The sequence below is a fragment of the Phacochoerus africanus genome, chromosome 2, assembly GCF_016906955.1.
Source record: "Phacochoerus africanus isolate WHEZ1 chromosome 2, ROS_Pafr_v1, whole genome shotgun sequence".
In the NCBI taxonomy this organism is placed as follows: domain Eukaryota; kingdom Metazoa; phylum Chordata; class Mammalia; order Artiodactyla; family Suidae; genus Phacochoerus; species Phacochoerus africanus.
The window spans coordinates 220,692,632-220,716,010 of NC_062545.1; the positions used below are offsets into that span (position 1 = coordinate 220,692,632).

Sequence of the window (23,379 nt, forward strand, 5' to 3'; positions counted from 1 at the left end):
CATGCTTAGTATGGAGAACCTTTTGCCCAAATGAGGGAAACCACTTACATCATTCCCTGGGATTCTTTCTTTTGAGAATTCAGTGTTTGGTTGGACAAGCAGAGTCACACCTGTATTTACCTTAATTCTCTGATTCCTAACTGGTGAAACAAGCCCAAACATTGTTTTCTTTTAGCAACTAGGGTTACCTTCCTCTCTTCTTCACCCAAATTAAGCTTCACTCATGGGTGTCTCTGTACTCTCTTAAGTTTCTCTGAAGAGTCTTCTTTGTAAACTACTCTCAGCAAGTACTCCAACCAGGTCTGATTTTTCAAATTATGCTTCATACAGCCTTGACATGTGGCACAGTGCAAAGAGGTCTTTTGTCTTCCTGCTAATGTGTGGTCAGAAAGAAACCTGGCCTATACGGGTAGGAAGCTCTCCACATTACCTGAGCTCTGACTCTTCAGACTTTGTCAGGCATTCTGTCCAGGTAGTATCTGATGCTGGTGGTCTCACACTTACAGTTCCTATAACTAGAAAATTTTTCATTGATCTCTTTCACTTTTCTGCCCCAGAGGTCTTCCAGTACTCTGAAAATGTTTCTGCAGGAGCCCTGGACCAAGGATTTCTCTTTTTGACTGATAACCACCCTTTCTCATGGAAATTCTGGTTTAGCTGGTGAATTTGAGGGTTTTCATTAATTCCAAGTATATTGATTGCTAAGGATATTTTTTTTTTATCTTTGAGAAAATACTAATTTTTCTAAGAATTCATGTTCCCATTGTGTCTGGTATGGATGTCAGTTTCTTACCTGATCTTTCAGATAGGGAGTTTCTAAGTCTCACTCACTTCGATAATCTCGCTTAATGCTCTAAGCCTGTCTTCCAGGCTGAACATCTCGTCTCAAATGGAGCATCCCACTATTTGATCTCAGAGGAGTTGCCATAGTTTCTTATCTGATTATGAGGCAATAGTCCAGGATCATCGTGAACCAGCCTAAACTCCCAAGCCCCATGTATCCTAGCACTCGATAATCATGGAGTGGTTATGTGTACTGTTGTCAGCTCAGTACTAGGATGATTGTTTCGTAAGAGACAGCTAGGTGCTATACCTGTACTGTATGCTGTACCAATTCAGAGAATTGATTTTCCCCCCAAAGCTAAGGTATACTCACAGTCTAAAGCTCAGTTCATTTAGGAAGAAAATGGAAAATGTTTATTTATCATATTGACTTTTAGTTGTCAAAAACAGCCACCATGAATCCTTTAGTCATAAAGAAAATTACTGATTAACAAACCTAGATGTGGATTTCTCCCTCATTATTGCTCAGCTGTTTTATTTTTGATATTTTTTTACCTTCATCTAAACCACATCTAAAATCACAAGATACAGATCATTTAAAAATAAAATAGATTTAGGTAGACCAAAATCTAACTGCAAATCTTTCACACTCAAACTTTAAGGAAAATGCAGACATTTCAGCAAATTAGTTTTGAGCAAATTCTTCCTAGAAGTAATTTAAAGTCACATGAGGATGAGACTTTGCAGCTGTCTTTTGATATGTTTTCTCTCTGAAAATAGCACTTATTGATACCTTTTAAAAGATGTAATACTGAAGTCCTTTATAGTTTTACAGTTTAACATTTTGGTAAAATGCTTGTTTACTCATTACATTTACATTACTCTTTCTGTAATTTTTTTTCATCTTCTTCAGTTTATTTTGAAGTATAATGATGAACTGCATTAACATTCCATCTGGCAGGAAGTGTTTCAGAAACAAGTTTACTAAGTTTTATGATCTAAAAAAATTTAACAATTTAATAAATTGTATTATAAATTATTTTAATATATGTTGAGTATTTTTTCTTTAATTAGTACTGTAGCATTCTTCTATTACATTTTATTAACTCTATGGATGAAGAACTAGTAAAATGGGGAAATGTAAAATTAAACCTACTAATTCCCAAGAAAATTAAATTTAATGTTAACATAATTGAGACTGAATGTTACATTTAAGCTGTTCCAGCATAAAAATTGGAAACCTGAAAGGAAAAAAAAAAAGATTTTGCTCTGCTATGGATTTTGTCATCCATCTTTTTCTTTCTGTTTTTTGGTTGGGGAAAGCAGCCAGTCTCAAGGCATCATTAATTTCCATAGCCAACATAAAATACAAGTTTTCTACGTTTGAAAGCATGAAATATTTTTTATAAGTGCTTATGTGGGTATTGATTTGATTAGATAGCAAAAATAAAAACAATGATTTTTTTCTTAAATAGTGTGATATTTTAATTTAGGTTTAGTTAATATTGTTAATAGAATCCAGTAATCAAATACAGGGTGTTTGGAAACTGATCTTACAGTATGTGCCATAGTGCTAAAAGCTGAGAGATAGTTATCATTAAATGTGGGGTTATCAAGAGTGCATTTCATTTATTATTGGCACCTGCTACTTAATTAAGATGTTATGATTGCTCATGATATGCTGAAATTACCTGGAATAAAACTGTTTCTGTGGTTGTCTCTTTCCTTTGTTGGCTCTGAATTCTTTTCTCTTCTACATTCCATTTCTGCTATCATTTCTACTAGCTCTGCCTCACCACCATATCCCAAAATAAAATGTAGGGACCATGATTACAACTTAAAGTTTGTTCATACTAATGAGCCTCTACTTCCAAATTTTAATTTAGGGTTAAGAGAGGGATGGATAGATTTAGTAGCTTTTGATCACTAATGAAGAAGTCTTTGTACATTTGCATTAAAATAATAATGCATGTTAATAGAATCTGCAGTATTCATCTTTTGTTATAGAATAGAACAAATATTAAATATTCTTTAGGTTGGAGACTCTTTAGAAAAAGAGTGGTTACTATCCCACATCTTGAGCTACACAAGTCAAGAATGTTTTCTTTTAACTGGAAAAATTCACGGGGATTCCTGCTCCTCAGGTCTCCATTCTGATTATAATTGCAGAATATTCAACAAGGTTTACTTTTGTGGCTGAGCTTATTATTAGTGGGGCTATTTTTATGTTATTCTCTGGGGGCGGGGGATGGGGGAAATACACATTTAGTGAAAGCTATTCATTAGCCACCATTGAAAAAGAAATTGAACTTTAAAGAATCTATCAAAAATTCTCTGGTGAGCCTTTTATTACTATCTTGTCTTGAGCCCTTTTTTTAATGACATCTATTATCAGATTGAAATGGCGATTGAGACGCTGCAAAAGTCTGACGGTCTGTCCACTCACAGAAGCTCTCTTCTCAACAGCCATGTAAGTTGCCTCTTCTTCATGTAAACTAATCTCTTGCTTGTTCTGCATGTGTTGCTTGCTTCTAAATGCTTGTTTTATTTATTTACTTATTTATTTTGCTTTTTTTTAACCTTCCTTTCTCAGCCCCTTATGATCTCTGTATCAATGGCAATTTTTACAGTGGAATATCTAAAAATAGAGCCCTCAACAAACTACTTTACTGGGTTTTTGTACTGCTTTGGTACAGTTACATTTCCAAGTTAATCACAAGCTGCCAATTATTGGTCAAAAGTAATTGATGATTTACATTTTTCTTGCGTGGTACTTATTTACTCTGAAGCAAATATTTGTAATCTACATCTCAGGTCTGAGACAGAGCAATGGTCATGTTGGTTTGTATGATCAGTAATATTCTTTTAAGTGGGAAAAAAAAAGTCGATTAATGCCAAACACAATGATAAACAGTTTGAAATGATTTATTTACCAGTAAGACTATGTAAGATGTACAGGTAACATCTACCTTGTGAATGAGGTACCTAGATGGCTCAGATCCTAAGATCTAAAGAAAAATAAATCTGGGCCAAAAGAAGTGAGTCTTTAATAAGACATAAATTGCTAATAATTGAGTTAAAACAGTCTTGTTGTTATTTCAGTGTTAAACTTGTAACAGATGCAGTATCACTATAATACTGGTAAGTGTTAGAAGAATGATGACAATTTTGGGAAACTATTAACATTTTTGTCAAATGTTCAAATTTAGGGGGAACCAATGAAAATGTTAATTAAAAATCATTTTGTTGTCATGATTTCTGAATATATGGGAAAAACTAAATAGACCTATGACTTAAATCTGTTTAGACAGATCTGCCAAATTAATATCAGTAACAATACAGTAATAAATTGAGTTTCCCCTCCCAACTGACAGTGTATTCTTAAATTTAAAGATAAATTATCATGACTTTTAATTCTTCTCATATTTTATAACTGAAAAGTCAAAAATTGGATCATCCAAGTGAAATAAAATATTGTTATTTTTCAATAAACCCTAAGATTTTAGTTCATAGAAAATCTTTTCACTATACTTTTTAAATACTTGAATTTTCAAACATTTAAATTTTATATTCTACCATAATACTAAATACTTCCTTATATTCATACACATTTGTTCTTAGATGAAGTAGTTTGTCTTGTTTCCTTTTCAAAGGGAAGTATCATGGCAGAAAGGGACAGGTTACCTATTTGGAGAATGACTATAATTTTTGTGAAAATTACAGATTATAAATTCTAAAATAACATACATATTTGGCCCTTCTTTTGAAAGTATAAGAAATATTATTTTTACCCTTTCTGAAAATTTGTATGTAATATGTCACTCTTGAGTCTGTGTTTGTATGTAAAGGCTAATTTACTATATACTATTAGGATGTATGTTTTAGGGAGAGGGGTGAGGACTGTCTGGTGTTTATGTTTTGAAAATGGCAAGTGAAAGTGTTGTTCATTTTTAGTTAAAAAGTGTGCAGTGATGGAGTTCCCATCATGGCGCATCGGAAACGAATCCCACTAGGAACCAGGAGGTGGCAGGTTAGATCCCTGGCCTCACTCAGTGGGTTAAGGATCTGGCCTTGTTGTGAGCTGTGGTGTAGGTCACAGACGCGGCTCAGATCCCGTGTTGCTGTGGCTGTGGTGTAGGCTGGCGGCTACAGCGCCTACTAGACCCCTAGCCTGGGAACCTCTATGTGCCATGGGTGCGGCCTTAAAAAGACGAAAAAAAAGTGTGCAGGGATATAAGAAAAAAATGCTAAATTTCCAGTTACCTTTTTTAAACTTTTAGACTTCGGAGGAGTTGTGCTTTGATATTCAATTCACATCTTACTTTCATTGGAGATATATAGTTTGATGAAATATGTGATATGTTTAATTTTAACTGGAATTATACATTTTATTTAGTATTTTTATGAACAATAATATAGCTGTAAGAACATTTTGTGTATTTTTTATTTTGTTGATTTGTTTGAAACTTTTCAAATGTTTGTTTTTTTTAAATTTTCTCTTGTAAAATGCATAGAGTGATATTAATTCATTAATTCATGAAGTTAATGAATGTCTGAATTAAGCTGCATAAATAACAGATGAATATTTCTTACTCTTTGGCTTTGTATTTTTTATTATATAGCATGGCAACTCTTCCATACTGTTTACAACTGCCAGAGACATTTCAGTATATAGAAAAGTGTGGGCATAAATGTTGCTAATGCAGTGATAATCTTTCTCTAGATATCTTGACTCACTTTTATTACACCTCTGAAGCTCAGTTAAGTTTATTTTAAAACAACACATTGATAGTCAAGTCTTTAGAAATACAAATGATTTTATAGAGGGTTATAAACAGTGGAGAAGGGATCAGTGTTCCTGCGACCAGTCATGTTTTGTTTCTACTTGAACATGTAAGAAGATCCTGCTGTTTTTCAAACCCTGGAAAGTTAGTGATGCTCCTCATTTTCCTTAGATTTATCCAAACAACTGGAATAAGCTATTATATGCATTCCAATTAATAATCACCTGCTAAGAATATTTTAAATTTTATTAACGTGATTTTCATTTGTACGGAAGAATTTTAGTGAAGAGGTTTTTATAAAAAAAATTATGGCTAATATTTTAAATGTTAATAAACTAACTTACCTTTATCCCTTATTATATAGATTATAATACAGAATTATCTGACGATTGTGGAATTCTTAGAAGTGAACTTGAAATCAAATTTATGATGCTGGTTCCCTAACTTGTCAGTTTCCACAATAAATGAATTTTATTAGGCAAAATCTAGCAGAAATTATCAATAATTTGAGTCCCAATTTACTAGTTTCTAAAAAGGGATTTTTTTTTTGTCTTTTTGCTATTTCTTGGGCCGCTCCCGCGGCATATGGAGGTTCCCAGGCTAGGGGTGGAATCGGAGCTGTAGCCACTGGCCTACGCCAGAGCCACAGCAACGCGGGATCCGAGCCACGTCTGCAACCTACACCACAGCTCAGGGCAACGCCAGATCGTTATAACCGACTGAGCAAGGGCAGGGACCGAACCCGCAACCTCATGGTTCCTAGTTGGATTCGTTAACCACTGCGCCACGACGGGAACTCCTAAAGAGGGATCTTAATCATGATTTTTGAGCTGAAAATCTACTATCATTCTGTTTTGCAGTATGGAATAGAGTGGATTCTTATTTTTTCTTTATGTATTTGATAATTCACAATAATTCAGAAAATTCTTATTAGGGCCAAATCAAATAAATAGTCCCCTGTCAGTGTAATCCAGCTTGATTGCTTTGTTTTTTACCTCTCTTTCTATACATTAGAAGATAGGCTGAGGTATTTAAATTTTATATTTCCTTGTCAGCATATTCTTAACAGTATTTTGTACTGCTGCTCTGTTTTTATCATCATCATGCTGTTATCAACCAGGTCAAAATGCAAGTATAGCTTACTCATTTCCTAGACAACATAATGGCTCACCTGTAACTGAGTACAGTTACGCCGAATGACATTTCTGTTCTCCTAACATTTTGAACATAACGGCACTTATTTCAGTACTAGCATCATATAGGCAGACAGTAAATATATATTGACAAGTGAAAATTCCAGGATAGTAAGGGTTTTATGTTTTGTCCACTGATGCATTGCTGGTGCCTAGAACAGTGCCTGGTACAATGTAGATGCTCACTAAATATTTTCCAAATGAATAAAGGGAAGAAACAAGTAATAGAAGGGAACAGACCTTATCTTACCTTCAGGATTCCAAGTACCTTTGCCAGTCGTGTGTGCATTGATTTGTGGACTCATACGTGCATTCTTTGTTATCAAGTATGCCTCAACAGATGTGTGCGTGAACATTATTGATAGGAAGTGGTCTTCTCTCCAAACACCATTCATGTGAAAGAATATATGGCCACTCTTTCATTTTCTTATGTTCAGTCTTTAGGTTTGGGGTTTTTTTTTTTCATTTAAATATTTTCATTTCTAAAGTTTTTGGCATGTAGAGACACTATGGCTAAATGATGTATAGTCTGCCTATGTCAGATGAGAATATCTTAATTTTCTTCTTGCACACTTAAGTTTATTTTATATTCCTTCTCAGTTGTAATTAATATAAATTGGCATTTCTTGGTTATATTGTATCCAATTTAGTATATTTTAGTATTTGAATGCAGAAATGTTCTTAGAGTAATTGTTCTCAATTTTCACATAATGTTCTTTAGCTTGTGCATTTTTAAAATTCCATTTAAAATATATAAAAAGCTTCAGGCAATTATTTTATATACTCTTCACAGTCTAGCAAATAATTGCTTCATGATTTTTGCTGGTTTTGACCACTGAAATATATTCAGCTCAAAGCAAAACCTTGTTTTATGCTCACTTTCTCTTGACTTTGCTGTGTTGTAAATATAAGTTATGACTGAAATAAGATCTGTCAAAATGCATATCATCAGTGAACTGAACTTAAAATGAATCCTAATGGATAATAATCCATCTGGGAAAAAATGCCAAATGTTACATTTAGATGTTAATTGGGGAATGCAGTATGTATTTTTTTTTTAATTTGTCAATCAGTATTTCCCTTTGGGAAAAATAGGAACTGTTCGTCTTCCTTAATCTACCCTGATTAAAATAGATTAAATGCAAAGGTTGAAAGATGCAATTATCTTGGTTTCTAACCTTACATGAATTTATGTTAGTTCATTAGTAGAATAATCAGGTTTTAAAGATAAAGGTTAAAAGTTCTTATAGTATTTTATGGGCTTTTAAAATCATAAATAGAAAAAAATATTTTATAAGACAGTATATAAAGAGGAAAAGAAATAGCAATAGTATATTTCTAAATTACTAAATATTAAGGGTATTGAATTATAGTCTTCGAATGCATTTTATTAAAGCTAAAATCTGAGGAAACAGTGTATCTTATAACAGACATGAATTTCCCTCCAGCAGCACATGGAATATATGTCTTCCGGTTACACCAAACTGCCAAATCTCCCTTATTAATAAAAATTAATCCTTTCTTATGCTATGTTTTAGACTCAAAGATCTGATTTACAATTTCATCACTATGTCAAAACTTGAAGATTAAATACTGGCATGTACAATGCAGATTATAATGCTCAGCTAAATCTCTAAATCTTGTCTGGTAGCTCTACCCCTAGGTGGTGCAGTTGGCAGGCTTCTTACCTGGCACAGTCATAGCTGCAGCACAGCCACCTCCATCCGTCAGGGCTTTTACCTTCACCTGACTTTCTGCTCTTCCCAAGTGATTTCTAGGCTTCTGGCAAGGAGTAAAAGCTCCTACCTCCTCCAAACAAGGGCAGGGAACAAAATGTAGCTTTGTTGCTATAAAAGTTATAGTCACCAGAATACCCATATACCTACTCCTGTGAAATTTTTCAAACCAATGAATGATTTTAAATATATATATAATATGCCTATATATATGTAAAGTATATATACACATATATATGTGTGTGTACGCACAGATGCACACATGTGTATTACAGATAAACTCAGATTTTTTTAAAAAAAAAACTGGATTAGAAATGAAGAAAAATCTTTAAGAATATAAATGATATAACAAGAATAGTAAGTTTGTAAAACAGCCAGTTCGGGTTGTGTGACTTGCTTAGCCACTTCAGAAGACCACATTGCCAGTCGTATAAAAGCTTACTTCTTTCATTTTTATTTGCTTTGTATCTTATTAAAAATACTTAACATCAAGAGTTCCCCTTTTGGAGTTCCCTTCTTGGTTCAGTGGTTAACAAACCTGACTAGGATCCACGAGGATGCGGGTTTGATCCCTGGTCTTGCTTAGTGGGTTAAGGCTCTGGCGTTGCCGTGAGGTCACAGATGCGGCTCAGATCCCACATTTCTGTGACTGTGGAGCACGGCCAGCATCTGTAGCTCCAATTCGACCCCTAGCTTGGGAACCTTCATATGCTGCAGGTGAAACTCTAAAATAGCAAAAAATAAAAAAAAAAGAGTTCCCCTTTGGTGTAGGGGGTAAGGATCTGGCATTGTCACTGCAGCAGCCTGGGTTGCTGCTGTGGTGCAGGTTCAGTCTCTTGCCCTGGAACTTCTACACGTCCTGGGTGCCACCCAAAAAAAAAAAAAAAAAGTTACATCAGCTCTATTTTTATTATTTGTATACTTTGGGCTGTAAAGCTCACATTATAAAATTGACTATTTTTGTATTTCTGACAAAAAGTTCTTTAAATTAATACTTCTTATATAGATACACGTTCTTTTCATTCGCAAAGGAAAAAAATTTGACTTTTCATTGCTTTTTATTTTTTGTTGAATAATCATACCATTTTGGGTTTGATAATATGCATCATCATGTGAGGATGCATAAATACACATACAAACATATCTGATATTTTTAACTCTTGGCATTGTGTCTTCCACATTTGTGAACGTGGGCACGTCATTAGTTCAGTTTCAAAATACTACTATTTTTCAAAAAATACTTACAGTTTTTATATGTTTGTGCTTTTTTGGTGTTTCCTTTATATTCCTTGATGTCAAGGAATTAAATTCCTCAAAGAATATTTCTTTCTATATTCTGTGTCTCAGTTTTCTTTATTTCTATATTCTTTATATATTTAAAATGCCAAAGGAACAGTCTCTCTAGAAATGTGTACACAAAACAAGAGCCAACACACTAGGGCTGCCCTAACACCATTCATGTGAGGAAACAATGCTTTCAGATTCCAGTAATCTTACTGAGGCACGTGGATGAAATATGTGAGGCAGATTTGATTTGTCACATTTTATGTGCTGTCTCTGTCAGTTGTATTCATAATCAACAAAGCCTTTAAATTTAAAAAGGAACACTAAAGAGACACACTAACCCAAGCGCTGGAGGCAGGATACTAGTTTGAGTCTTGATAGCTGATTTCCCAATCAGTTTACAGCCTCTCTTTACACTAAATGAATATTTATGCATCAGCTTATTCTGTGTGTCCTGTAGAATACTCAGAGATCATGTATAAATGCCTTTGGAAAACTTGTTTACTCTCAGTAAGATTACAGGTGATTCATATAAAAAAAAAAAAAACACCTCTTTTTGATCTCTAATTTTTTGACCATTATAAAAATGAATGTTTATTTTGTGTGATCTTTAAGAAATTGTATAGGGGAAGGTTCTATATGTTACAGAGGCAATAGGTATATTTAAAACTGTTATTCATGTGCATATGTGTTCATGGAGAACTTCAAGGCTTACTGATCAGAACATGAATTTATTTTTATTTTTAAAAGTATTTTGCTCAGTCTTGTAGGTTTGGTGGTCACATTTTATAAGCAAACATCAGTATGGGTTTAATGACACATGTTCCACTGTATAAATATCATGTAGGAGTATTTGAAATTGAAATGGTTCTAGAAAACTCAGGGAGCTATATCTAGTCACTTATGATGGAGCATGATAATGTGAGAAAAAGGAATGTGTATGTGTGACTGGGTCACCTTGCTGTCAGTAGAAAATTGACAGAACACTGTAAACCAACTATAATGGAAAAAAATAAAAATCATTAAATAAAAATTAAAAAACAGTAAAAAAAAGAAAATTCAGTCATCATGGTTAAAGGAAATGATTACAAGGATATTTTTAATGGATTTTCCTATTTAGAGTCTGAAAGCATAGGTTCTGAGTTTGATCACAAATTTTTAAATATGTAAGCAGAATGGAAAAATGCTTTCATTTCCTTGAGTGTCCATGTGTCATTTTTGGTATGTGACTGTAAATTCCTGGAGGGCCAGGGTGAGTTAAATTCATTATTACATCTGTTGGTACCCAGCATATTTCCTGGCTGATACTTGATGCTCAATAAAGGAATTCTTTGGCTTCTATAACTTATTTTTAACTCGAATTACATATGGAATATCAGCTTCTCATCATACCTCTATCTGGCATGGGGATTTGGTTGAGACAAGTAATGTGACATATATGTGGCTTTTGTAGAAATAATAACTGGTATGCATGTAATCAGGAAAATGTGTTAGAAACCAGATCAAGCACTGAGAAAGTATATGTCTGCCCTTAAGAAAGTCATTTAAACCTATTTCCGTTCTCCTTTTTTAAATAGTGAGCAGATTGATAATTTGATTTTACTAATGTTGAAACTCAGTAATATATACCTAGATTAGAACTTCTAAAAATGTCTTGTACATTCTATACCTTAAAGATTACTTTAAAAAAATACACACAGAAGAAGTACCCATTGTGGCACAGTGGGTTAAGAATCAAACTGCAGCAGCTCGGGTCACTGCATAGGTGCAAGTTTGAACTCTGGTCCAGCACAGTGGGTTAAAAGATCCAACATTATCAAAGCTGTGGCCTGCATAGATTACAGCTGCGGCTTGTATTTAATCCCTTGCCTGGGAATTTCTACATTCTGCCATGTGGCCATTAAAAAAAAAAAAAAAAATCAGGATAACATAAAACTCTAAAATGTGAACTATAGGAGTTCCCGTCGTGGCGCAGTGGTTAACGAATCCGACTAGGAACCATGAGGTTGCGGGTTCGGTCCCTGCCCTTGCTCAGTGGGTTAACGATCCGGTGTTGCCGTGAGCTGTGGTGTAGGTTGCAGACGCGGCTCGGATCCCGCGTTGCTGTGGCTCTGGCGTAGGCCAGTGGCTACAGCTCCGATTCAACCCCTAGCCTGGGAACCTCCATATGCCATGGGAGCGGCCCAAGAAATAGCAACAGCAACAACAAAAAAGACAAAAGACAAAAAAAATAAAAATAAAAAAAAATGTGAACTATAGACTGAGAAAACGTTGTTTTACCAACTACGACTGTAGTGTGCCTTCCAAATTTATGAAAAAACATAGCTTGGAGGTAGAAAAACTCAAATGATTGTAATAAATGATTCTTTTTCATTACACATAATTTTTTTTTAAATCAGCGCCTAGCAAATTTCTTTCTTTCTAGGGAAGAAAAGATTAAAACTTTTCCTTACTTCTTTCAGATTTTGTCCCAGTAGACAATACCACTATTGTATTATCTTGTGTAAGTAAATTAGAATTCTATAAAAATGACTAGAACCTTAATATAAGAACTTATAACAAGATAGCCTGCTATTCATGTGTTGTAGCAAACCAACACTGAAGACCTATTATGTGCCATGCTGCCAGGCTTAGTAACATGTTTTTTTCTGTAGCAATTATAAATTACATTTATAACCAGTTAATGGGATTATATGAATTCCTTGAAGAGCTTTTTGTCTCCAAAATAGCAATCAGTACAAGGAAAATTAGCATGTCTCCATATGTGCTTGAATGTTTGAAGGAATGACATGGTCTGAGGTCAATAGATGATGTTCAGCTACTTAGGCTTCTGGGTTTTCAAAGTCAGTTTACACGAGCCTCTGAATTACAGCAGTTTACCTATTACAAGGCTTGAGGAAGATCTTCTAAGTATTTCTGTGTATTGTAGTTGCAGTGTCTTATAGACATTTTGGTGAATTATACGGTTTCTCTGTGTTTACCCTGTCTTATTTATATTAGCTCCAGTGGCTGTTGGACAATTACGAGACAGCAGAAGGAGTGAGCCTTCCCAGAAGCACTCTATACAACCACTACCTACGACACTGTCAGGAACACAAACTGGACCCAGTCAATGCTGCTTCTTTTGGAAAACTAATAAGGTCAATTTTTATGGGGCTACGAACCAGGAGATTGGGAACTAGGTTAGTACTAAAAAAAAAATAAGATCGTAAACTAATCTCTCTTTTTTAAACTATAACAGTTCAGTGTATTGTTTGTGCAAAAGTACTTGATTATAGACTATACACATACACACACATATATAAAATAAATAGTCATCACACACACACACACACACACACACACATATAAAATAAATAGTCATAAAATCCCCCAGGGCAAGAAGAGGTCATTATTCACTGAAAACTACCCATCCAGAGTGATGTAGTATCCTCAACATCAACAGAACAAAAACTGATTCTCAAATCACATAGAAATAAACAGACCAAACTATGTTTTTTGTTTTTGTTTTTGTTTTTTTGTCTTTTTAGGGCCGCACCTGAAGCATGTGTAGGTTCCCAGGCTAGGGGGTCAAATCGGAGCTGTAGCTGTAGCTTGACCCCCTCCCAGGCTAGGGGGTCAAATCGGAGCCAGAGCAACGCAGGATCTGAGCCTCATCTGTAACCTACACCACAGCTCACAGCAACGCCAGATCCTTAACCTACTGCGAGGCCAGGGATCGAACCCTCAACTTCATTGTTCCTAGTCAGATTCGTTAACCACTGAGCCATGGCGGGAACTCCCAACAGACCAAATTATTAATGGAAGACTTATATGTGATGCTTTAAAAATTAGTATCTATTACTGTCTTCCTTTTGGAAAATAACCATACTAAAGATGATGAGTAAAATGACATAGTAAATGGAAAGGTACATAACTCTTGACTTGTAAAATTACGTTGAAATGTTTTTATAAATAACTATTCTATATGAATAGAGTAAGAAATTAAAGCTGAGTTTTTCATTTCACTTCTGGAGACCAATTAAAAGTCATTTGGTGAACTTCCAAATTTTGAATGTTTGAAGCCCTCAATTAAAGATATATGTTCCTATTTAGCCTCTTATTAGCCTTTTTTAAACTCTCAATTGTGAAGCCATACATGTATGGGAGTAAAAATATAGTATAGTTCTGTTGCAGGGAAACCAATAATGTGAGGAAGACTCTTAGTTTTTTTGTTTCCTTTGTTTGGAAAAGACATGGGTGTTTTAACTAGTCGAAATGTGATGAAAACAGTACTGAGAACTATAGAGCTTTATTTTTGCCTTTCTATGATTTTTGCAAATTATAAATATTTTAAGTAGCTGAGAACAATATAGATGTTTTTTATTTCCTAAATCTTATAAAATCCATACTTAAAAATATAAAAATAAAGATGCTTTGCTGTATATAACAGATATATATCTTTAATGAGCTATAAGTCACAGCTTCAGAGTATTCTAGTAAAGGGTTTTTAATATTCTTAATAAAATAAACAGAGCCTCAGCAACTGACTTCAGTATAAATTTACACTAAAAAAGGGACTGTGTCAGTTTTATGAGAATTACAAGGTCTGTATGTATTCAGTGTGAATTATTCCTTTCTGTTGCATTTTAAGTGATTATACAGCTTTCAGATTGCTGGAGGTTCAGTTCTCTCATAAATATATTTTCTTCTATCTATACTTCAAAGATAGTATATCTTAAACAGGAGAATATGATGTTTATTCAGACCAAAGGAACCATCTTCCAGCCCCTTGAACCCCTGCTCCCCACACCCCACCATGAAAATCATTATTTGGGGACCTAACCTACTATCTCCTAGTTGATGGCTCATTAGTTGTGCATACCCTGCCAGTATTTTGAATCCCTGGGCTTTATTCAACATTCTAATAGCTGTATTGTTGTGCCTCTTTTGTTACTGAAAGGGATTTCAATGGATCCTATTTTGAGGCTCCATTCAAACCTTGAAACACATCTTTAAAATAGAAAGGGACAAAATTGGGGTTGTTTGGGTTTGTGAATGAGTAGAATCCATACTCTCTGCTCCGTAAGTACATATTGCAATATTGCAGCTTTTTACTTTCTGATGTTCTTTTCTTCCCCCTCTCACTGTGTAACATTTGTGTCTTCTCTTTCTTTTAAAATTATATGTCGTGTTTGTAATTAGAGATGGAAAGCAAAGCCTAGAGGGATAAGGAGAAAAGAAATCCTTTGGGGAAAGTTGAAACAAATGCTGTGCTATGAAGATAGCAGAACTCTAATGTAGAAAAACTGACGATGGTAGGGGTGAAGTGCTAGAGATTTTTTCTACCATGCAAACTGTTTTGGCATTCACTTTCTACTCCTAATCCAGGAAACGGAAGGAGAATCAGTCTAAATCCTGTACAAACTGGACATATTTTTTCTAAGCAAACTATATAAAGAATTGTTATTTAGCCATCAATGAAATTATTGAGTGAATTCATTCAAACCAGAACCAGACCTTTCTCAAGTTTCTGGAGCTAAGTACAAGTTAAGTCAAGTCACCATGTTTCTAAACGAAGACAAACTAAAGTTACCTTCTACTCAACCATCTTGAATATAGTTATTCCAAAAGGTGCCTTTTTTTAAAATCCCATCTTCAAATTAAGTTTAAACAAAGAAGACCGTGAAAATGGTCATCTCCTTCAACCATCTTCAATGAAATAGAAATAACCACCTCTCCACCAGCCCACCCAAAATGCTGATTTGTAGAAAAGTGAAGAAAAAACAGAAACTTCACAGGTTTGGGGATCTCACAAGAGAGATGGCATTTTGCTTTGCAGCTTTGTCATTTCCTGCTCCCTCCTGTTCTCCAGTTTGAACGGGAGGACCCTGCTAATTGAGTTTGGGGTATTTTTTGGTTTTTGCTCTATTCTGCAGTAGATTTTGAAGACAAGATCCAATATCTACAAGTGAAAGGCATTAAGTTTTTATACTGGCTTATTTTGCTGAAATAGGTGTTCAGGTGTCCTACATTTTTTTAAACTAGCAATATCATTTATATGTAAGATTTTAATGTCTCTTCAAATATATAGGGTTCATCTGCGTTCTTCAATCTTGGAAGTAAAATTCTGTTTTATTTTTATATAAAATATTGAATCCACACTTCACTTGCTTTTCTTTTTGTAAATGAAAGAAAAAAATTGGAAAGAACGCTGATGTCTTGCTATATATAGACTTGTGAAAAACTATTTTCTCATTGCAAAAATTTACATATTTAAAATGTTATTTTTGTAAGAATTTGCAAATTTCATTCAGAGTAAAACTTTGTCATTTCTAATAGCAAATATGGTCTTTCTCATGAACATGAGGAAATTGTGACATTTTTAAAAATCCAGGTGGAAATTTGCCATTTTCACAGAGAAATTTCCCCATATCTGTTGTGACACATCTTATTCAGCCTGTGAAACTGATACGAATCCATAAAAACAAAGACTAATAAAATATGTTTTGAAATCAATAGATTAAATGCCTGCTTCTTTTTTTAGGTTTCAAAATATTAGAGAAAAGCCTTTACAACATTTTGTATCATTGACGTTATCCTAACTTCAGTAATCCCTGCAGTAATTCACTTAGAAAAATACAAAACATGTCCAAGTCAGTAGAATTAAGACTTTTTCTCTTTGTTTTATATAACCACTTTATAATAAATTTATAATTAGTGTGCACCCCTTTATCCTGTTTACATAATTTTCTAAATTACAGTTAAAATATAAACTTGAAAATAAAATGTAACTTAAAAGGAACAAATGGACTCTGACTAATAAATGAAAATTTATAAGGAAAGATTTTCTTAGGGCCTTTAACTGATTGATTCAGAATCTTATTTCGACTGCAAATGAGGTCACCATAAACATATACAGGTTTCCAGAATAGCAAAATCATAAATATGTAACATTAGTATGTTTCTCTTACCTAATTTTTTCAAATGTGAAATTAAATGGACATCCTATATGATTGATATAGACTTGACTGACTTTGTATCTCTGTTTGTTGTTCTTTTATGAAGAGGAAACTCCAAGTACCATTACTATGGGATTCGTGTCAAGCCAGATTCCCCTCTTAATCGTCTGCAAGAAGACATGCAGTATATGGCTATGAGACAACAACCCATGCAACAGAAACAAAGGTAGACTCTAGAGCTATCATTGACATGTCAAAGCTATGTATTTCTTTAGATGTTCAATCTCCTTTTTTTTGAACAAATAGAATAAATACCTACATGTGCAAGAATGTCACTTTTATTGATCTGCTTTCACTACAGACAGTCCTCAAATATGATTTATAATTGTATTTGTCCTATTTTCCAATTCTCCTTAAAATCACTTATCAGACAGCCTGTTTGGCCCTTTTAAGTAAATGTGACATCCCAAACTATTCAGACAAGGAAACTAAACATGGACTATCTGGAGGAAGTTGTTTCTGAAGTCATGAGCTTCTTACTTCCTAATCTGCACATCCTTCAGGTCATTCTTTTTGACATTATAAATTCTTACAGAATGTTTGGGACTTCTTACATTTTCTTTGACTCCAACTCTCATTGATGTAGAGTTGTCGATATTAAAGCTATAAGAGATCTCAAACATTCATGTATGGATGGGTGGATGAATGGATGGCTGAATGGATGAATGAATGGATGAATGAATAGAATCACAGATCTTAGAACTGAAAAATGCCTCAATCTAGTCTGGACCCTTGGCCTTGTGACAGTCAAAACATGGAGACCCTTGTTTTTTTAGATAAATCCCAAGAGGTTAAATGATTTTGCATAAGCCCTTAATGTTGCTTACATAGCCAAGGGCCTTCTGGTCTCATGTGACTTGCATCACAGTCTGGAATAAATAAAATGAAAACTCTTCCCTCTTTACCAGTATAGTTCAGCCATGACAGTAGTTACAATTTTTCTTTTCAATCGATCTTGCAGAATTAGATATGAGAAAGGAGGCCTGTACTTAGGTAGTCAGATGATTTGTATCAGTCTGCCTAAACCATTGATCTGTGATGGTTCGTCATCTTGGCAAGATCTCCTCCATGTATGTACTAGCTTAGTCAGAAAGATAAGTTCTAAGTCATTGCTGGAGAATAAGACATAGCATGTAGTAGTCCTTTATCTATTTAGTCAGCAAGCACCCACTGAGTCTCTTCTATGTGCTAGGTCCTGTGCACAAAGATAAGACAGAGTCCTTACTTTGAGGAATTAAGAAATTAGAAGAGGAGGCATATGGGAAATTTTTTTTTAAGTAGTACAACCTAAGAATTGCTAAAATGAAGCTTTGATCAAGGAACTATTGGAATATAGAGGAATTTTCAGCAAAGTCTGGGAGAAGCAGGATTGGGAAGTTTCACAGAGAAAGTACTCTTTGAGCAGGGAGTTAAAGGGATCAGAAAAAAGATAGAAACATTCAGGCAGAGGAAATAATGTAAACAAAAGCACAGAGAGGTAAAAGTCCATGATGTCTTTGGAAAATGCATTCTGAGATTTGCTGAGGATAATATTGCAGGAGGAGCACTGAGAAGAAGATTGGGTACTTTACTGAGAGATAAGATTTAAAAAGTAGTTTGGATCATAGATGAAGGGATTTGGTAGTATATGAAACTAATGAGTTTGTTCTTTGTGCAGAACATAGCTTATAAACTGTGCAAGGCTTCAGAGACTTGCTTCTAAGCAAAACAGTTTCAAATTTTTTGTAGAGAGATTAGTTTTTGATTTGGGGCAAGACATATTTAGTGGGAAGAAACTGGAGGTAAAGACGTTCAAGTGGCTTTAACACAGTTGTAATTTCTAGGGCGGTATTCAAGACTGAAGAGTCAGTTCAAGATTGACTGTTATACAAAAGTATTTCAAGGATGTTAGATTTTATTTTAGATATTCTCAACCTTATTTTTTAAATTACTGATAACTTTCTTGAGATAGTGAAATATATTAAGAAGGGCTCTGAAAAAAAATAATAAAATAGATCATAAAACAGTCCCTTAATATGGTTAGAAATAGAGTTTGGGTGAGTTGGAATAAACTATTACTTTGCGAGGTTGCAATTGTTGTTTCCACTTGTTAGTGGCAACCCTTGTAGCTTTTACTTTCTGGCGTGGTCTCTGCACTCATGCATAGCAATACTACACATTGGAGATAATGGTGCCATAAAGAAAAAACTGATTTTTTGGGGGAAAAATAACATATACTCAAACTTAAATATGAACAAAACCTTGACAAATTGCACCTAATAAATGCACTTACAGGAGTTCTCGTGGCACAGTGGGTTAAGGGTCCAGCGTTGTCATTGAAGCAGTTCAGGTCACTGCTGTGGTGTGGGTTTGATCCCTGGCCCCGAAACTTCTGAGTGCTGTAGGCACAGCCAAAAAAAAGAAAAAAGAGAAAATTGCACCAACCTCTTCCTATGATTTTACTGCAAAGAATCCTAGCAAGTTTTTATGGAAATGGAACATTTCAAGGGACATTCTTTATAAAAAACCTGGGTTAGGTAAGCAAGACCAAAGACTTACAAAGGTCTCCTTATGAAACAGATTTCAGAGCTATAAAGGTTAATGAGCTATGAAAACCCTGTAATATAAGTATAGTAGTAATTGCTTTTAGAATTATATCTAATATGGTTGTATTTAAGGAGTAACGTAAAATTCTCAGTGGTATTAATAAATTGTACCAACTTTAGTTTCTAACAGTGATTGCTCTCCTATGAAATAAAAATGTTAGAAAACCAAAGTACTGAAATCTCCTTTAGTTTGTGGTTTATTGTTGTTTAATGGTACAAGTTTTGGATTGTGGAGACTTGCCCTTGGAATGGTGTCTTGCTAACTGCTTGCATTGTTAGTGTTATCACCTTCACCAGCCCCTCATTTGGATTAAGAGGACAGCAGGAGGTTTCTTTTGTCTCTCTGAAGGATTATATCAACTGGCAACATTGATAGGCCCTAAGTAAAGCCACTTACCTCATTGAGAAGAAATATTTGGATGGGAGAGGAAGAGTGGTCTCTTCCTGAGTCTGGAAGCAAGGAAAAAGAGTTTTTGTTGAAAACAATGGAAAAAGAACTTATTTTATCATTGGTTTTATGGCTTTTAAAGATGATTCCAAAACTCATGTTTCTACTGAATATATTAAACATCACTAAGAGGAGTCTTCCATTCTCTTGTTAAAATACAAGTGACATTTGAAAAGTTTAAATACTTTATAGCAGCTAATAGTATTTAATATGTTAGAATATTCACATTATTTAAATGCCTCAAGGTTTTTGTATGCATCATATGTGGGTACATTTTCCATAGTATAAATGTACATGCTTCACCTATTCCTATAGTAAGAGTATTCAGGTATACATGGTGATTATTTTATCAAATAAAAGTCACACTTTGGAGCTCAATTTGTACATTTTTTGGTAAGTTTGGAATCATTGTAGTTGTAGCATTAATAGTGATCATTGTATTGCATAGCTTTATAGTTTTTAGAGCTCCTTTACATAAGGTATCTCATTTGACGATTTGATTGAGTAGTAGAGGAAATTTCCACTTATCTACCAATCAGAGTCCCAACAATACCACCAAATGGGAACATAGCCCATGAGTCCGGAAGTAAATGGAAACACCTTCTGATTGAAAAACAGATGTCACAGAGCCTGTAGTTTATCTTAATTGAAAAGATGAAGCCCTCCTCAAGTCATTTACCTAAAATAAAGGAGCAGATTAGACCCCCCTTGATTCACAGGAAATCATGAGATATAACAGCTGGCAAGAGGAAATATAAGTAGACAAGGGTCTTCGATACACTTTTGGGCTATTCATCCTGGCAGTTTGTGCACATTTAATGGAGCGATGATTAGATCTGAGTACTCTGGGCAGTCCTTTCAGTATCACTGCAGTGACTAGGATCTGGTCTAACACGGTAGAATAACTGTTTGGCATATTGATGGCATTACAGGTGATCAGAAAAAGGTTAAGTACTCCAGTTAAGGAATGTGTAATAGTTATTTTTTAGTACCTTCTGTTGAAAATATTTCATATGAAAATAACTTCTGCACTTAAATGAGGTAATCTTCGGTTTTCAAGGAAATTCACTCATGGACTGATTTGCTTACCCCAATTTAGATAATAAATGAATTAGATTATTATACAGCAAAAAGGAGATAAGTAATTTTCACCTTTACAAACTACATAAAAATGTTTGCTGCAGTTTATTTTTAATATTTAAAAGAAGTACATAGAGAGTGTTGGCACATATATTTTAGTTTTTCTTCCAAATCCCAGTAGTAAAAGTGGTGGAATAGAGCCAGGTGCTTTTGACAATGTGCTTGGTTGTGTTTGATCCAGTAGCCATTCTCAGTATATTAAAATGCATTTATCATTCCTTCACCAAATACGTAATAATCAACAGCTGCAAATGAAATGTATCCAACACATCTAAAAGAGCATTTAACAGGATCAAGGAAAGTTTGAACTGGAAGGGAGAGATCACCTAGTATACCTCATCCTCTTGATGAGAAAACTGAAGTCCATAAAGGGTAGGTAGATAACTTATCCACAGTATAGCAACCAGGACAAGAACCCAATCCTCTTGTCTTTGTTCTTCTGAGAATTCCATCCTTAAAGAGGTAATGTAACTCAAAGAGAAAGATGCACATGGAATAAAATTTTTGTGTATGAAATAAAAGGGAAAATCACACCTGAGTATGTCCCAAATCAGTGAGGATATACAGCACTTCTTGTCTCTTTGAATGGTCTCTTCATAGGAATTGGATTCTGTGAAAGAAGGAAGCTTTGTGGAACTTAGTGGAGAAAAATAGAGGCCAATTGGAAAGATGCTACACCAAGGGCAGCTGTGCTTCAGCTGTAGACAGATATGAAAGCATGAGTGTTCCTAAGAAGTGAGGACAAGAACCTTTGTCATTAGAAGACCTTTCTTAATATAGGTTTCATAGATTAGTGGAAAGAACCCTATATTTAAAGGTGGGAAATAGGGATTTGAATACAGGCTGCATTGGCACTTAGTGTGTGTGACTGAACTTCTCTGAACCTTGGTTTATTCATCTGCAAAATGAAAATTAATAATAGACTACCTCAAAGATTATTTTGTAGTTAAATTAGGAAAAAGTGTGTAAAGGATTTTATTACTGGAAATTATCATCATTATTATATTGTATGCACTAGAGAAAATATTTCTTTAAGAATAAGGCTGCTTTGGAGTTCCTTGGTGGCCTAGCATTGTTAAGGATCCAGGGTTGTCACTGCTGTGGCATTGGTTTGATATTTGATCCCTGGCCCAGGAATTTTGCGTGGTACAAGTGTGGCCAAAAAAAAAAAAAAAAGGAATAAGTCTGTTTTGGAAAAGAACGAAGCCTGGTATTTGGGCAAGTTTGGCTTCCATTTCTTTATAGTTCTAGGCCAGTGGGTTTCAGATGTGATTGATGTTAATAGTTTACAATTCCTTTCCTGAGCATGAAATCCCTGGGGTCATTGCAAAGATAAGCATCTAAGGCTGGTAAATTGCTCTGAGACAGCTGAGGGTGGCTGGAGACTTTAGTGGGAAGATGTTCAGGTGCCTGTGCATTTGGCTTTTGGAGACAAGTAATCTTTGCACTGAGTTAATAAATATTCACTCTACCATTGCATCAAGTCCCTGATGTAAATATATTTTCCATTAATGCAGGAGAGTCATAAATAATCACAATTCAGTAATTATTAACTACTGTAAAATTTGTTTTTATAAACAGTCACCACTTATCCTTCTGAAAAACATTTATTGACCTTGTAAAATGTTCAAAAAGCACTTTATATGCAAGATCTCATTTGCAATAATCATACTGTTATTTACTGATAAGGAAACTGAGGCTCATTTAATTTTGCTATATGCAAGAAGCTCACTAATTTACTTTTCCCTAAATAGAGCATCAGATGCCCTTTTTTGTTTTTGTTGCTATCTTGGCATCAGGTGGAGTTAGGTTGTCATTGTCCAAATAAAAGAAGTATAGAAACAGTCCTCTAGGATTAGTTTAACAGAAAAGACCAACTGTAGGTAAAAGAAGTATCATAAAGGTGTCATACATACCTGTAGCAAGAATGTGTCAGTTCTCTACAGTTAACCCTAAACTATCTATGCTAGGACTCAGTGAAGAAATTAATGGGATAAAAGGGAATGTATCTGCCTCTTTCAACATTGTATTCTCAGGACCCAGAAGGGCACTGAGCACATTGTCATTTGTGAAATGAATGAATGATCCATACCTTTTATTTTAGCCGATGGTTTCAACCTCTTTCCTTCCTTACCTCTTCCACATTTCCTACTAAAACTGCTGCCATTAATTCAACGACCCCGTTTGAATTTAATTTCTTTCTCCTCCCCTTTCCCAATTATAGATGTAGAGCTAATGAAGAGACAAACACTGTGAGAACCACCAAGGATTGAAGAGAAGTAATAACTATCATTAACCAGCAGGGTAGATGTTAGAAGTAATTTAAATATAGACATATTCAGTGTGACACCAAGGAGTCCATCACGATTTTGAAAAGATGGCACTCCTAACATAAATCATTTTCTTCTGATCTGTCCATGTTTAT

The 23,379-nt window shown here is 34.6% G+C and overlaps 1 protein-coding gene across 5 annotated transcripts in view; it reads left to right on the forward strand.

The window, feature by feature from the left end:
- Window positions 1–23,379, forward strand: part of RFX3 (regulatory factor X3) — a 295,181-nt gene that overhangs the window by 211,632 nt on the left and 60,170 nt on the right. For 4 of the 5 annotated variants that reach the window (XM_047767697.1, XM_047767700.1, XM_047767699.1 and 1 more), the window contains 3 exons: window positions 3,179–3,253; window positions 12,781–12,962; window positions 16,828–16,947. In XM_047767697.1, coding sequence (XP_047623653.1) covers window positions 3,179–3,253; window positions 12,781–12,962; window positions 16,828–16,947 — 377 coding nt within the window. The remainder of the gene's footprint in view (window positions 1–3,178; window positions 3,254–12,780; window positions 12,963–16,827; window positions 16,948–23,379) is intronic. The other variant, XM_047767698.1, reaches the window with a different exon arrangement.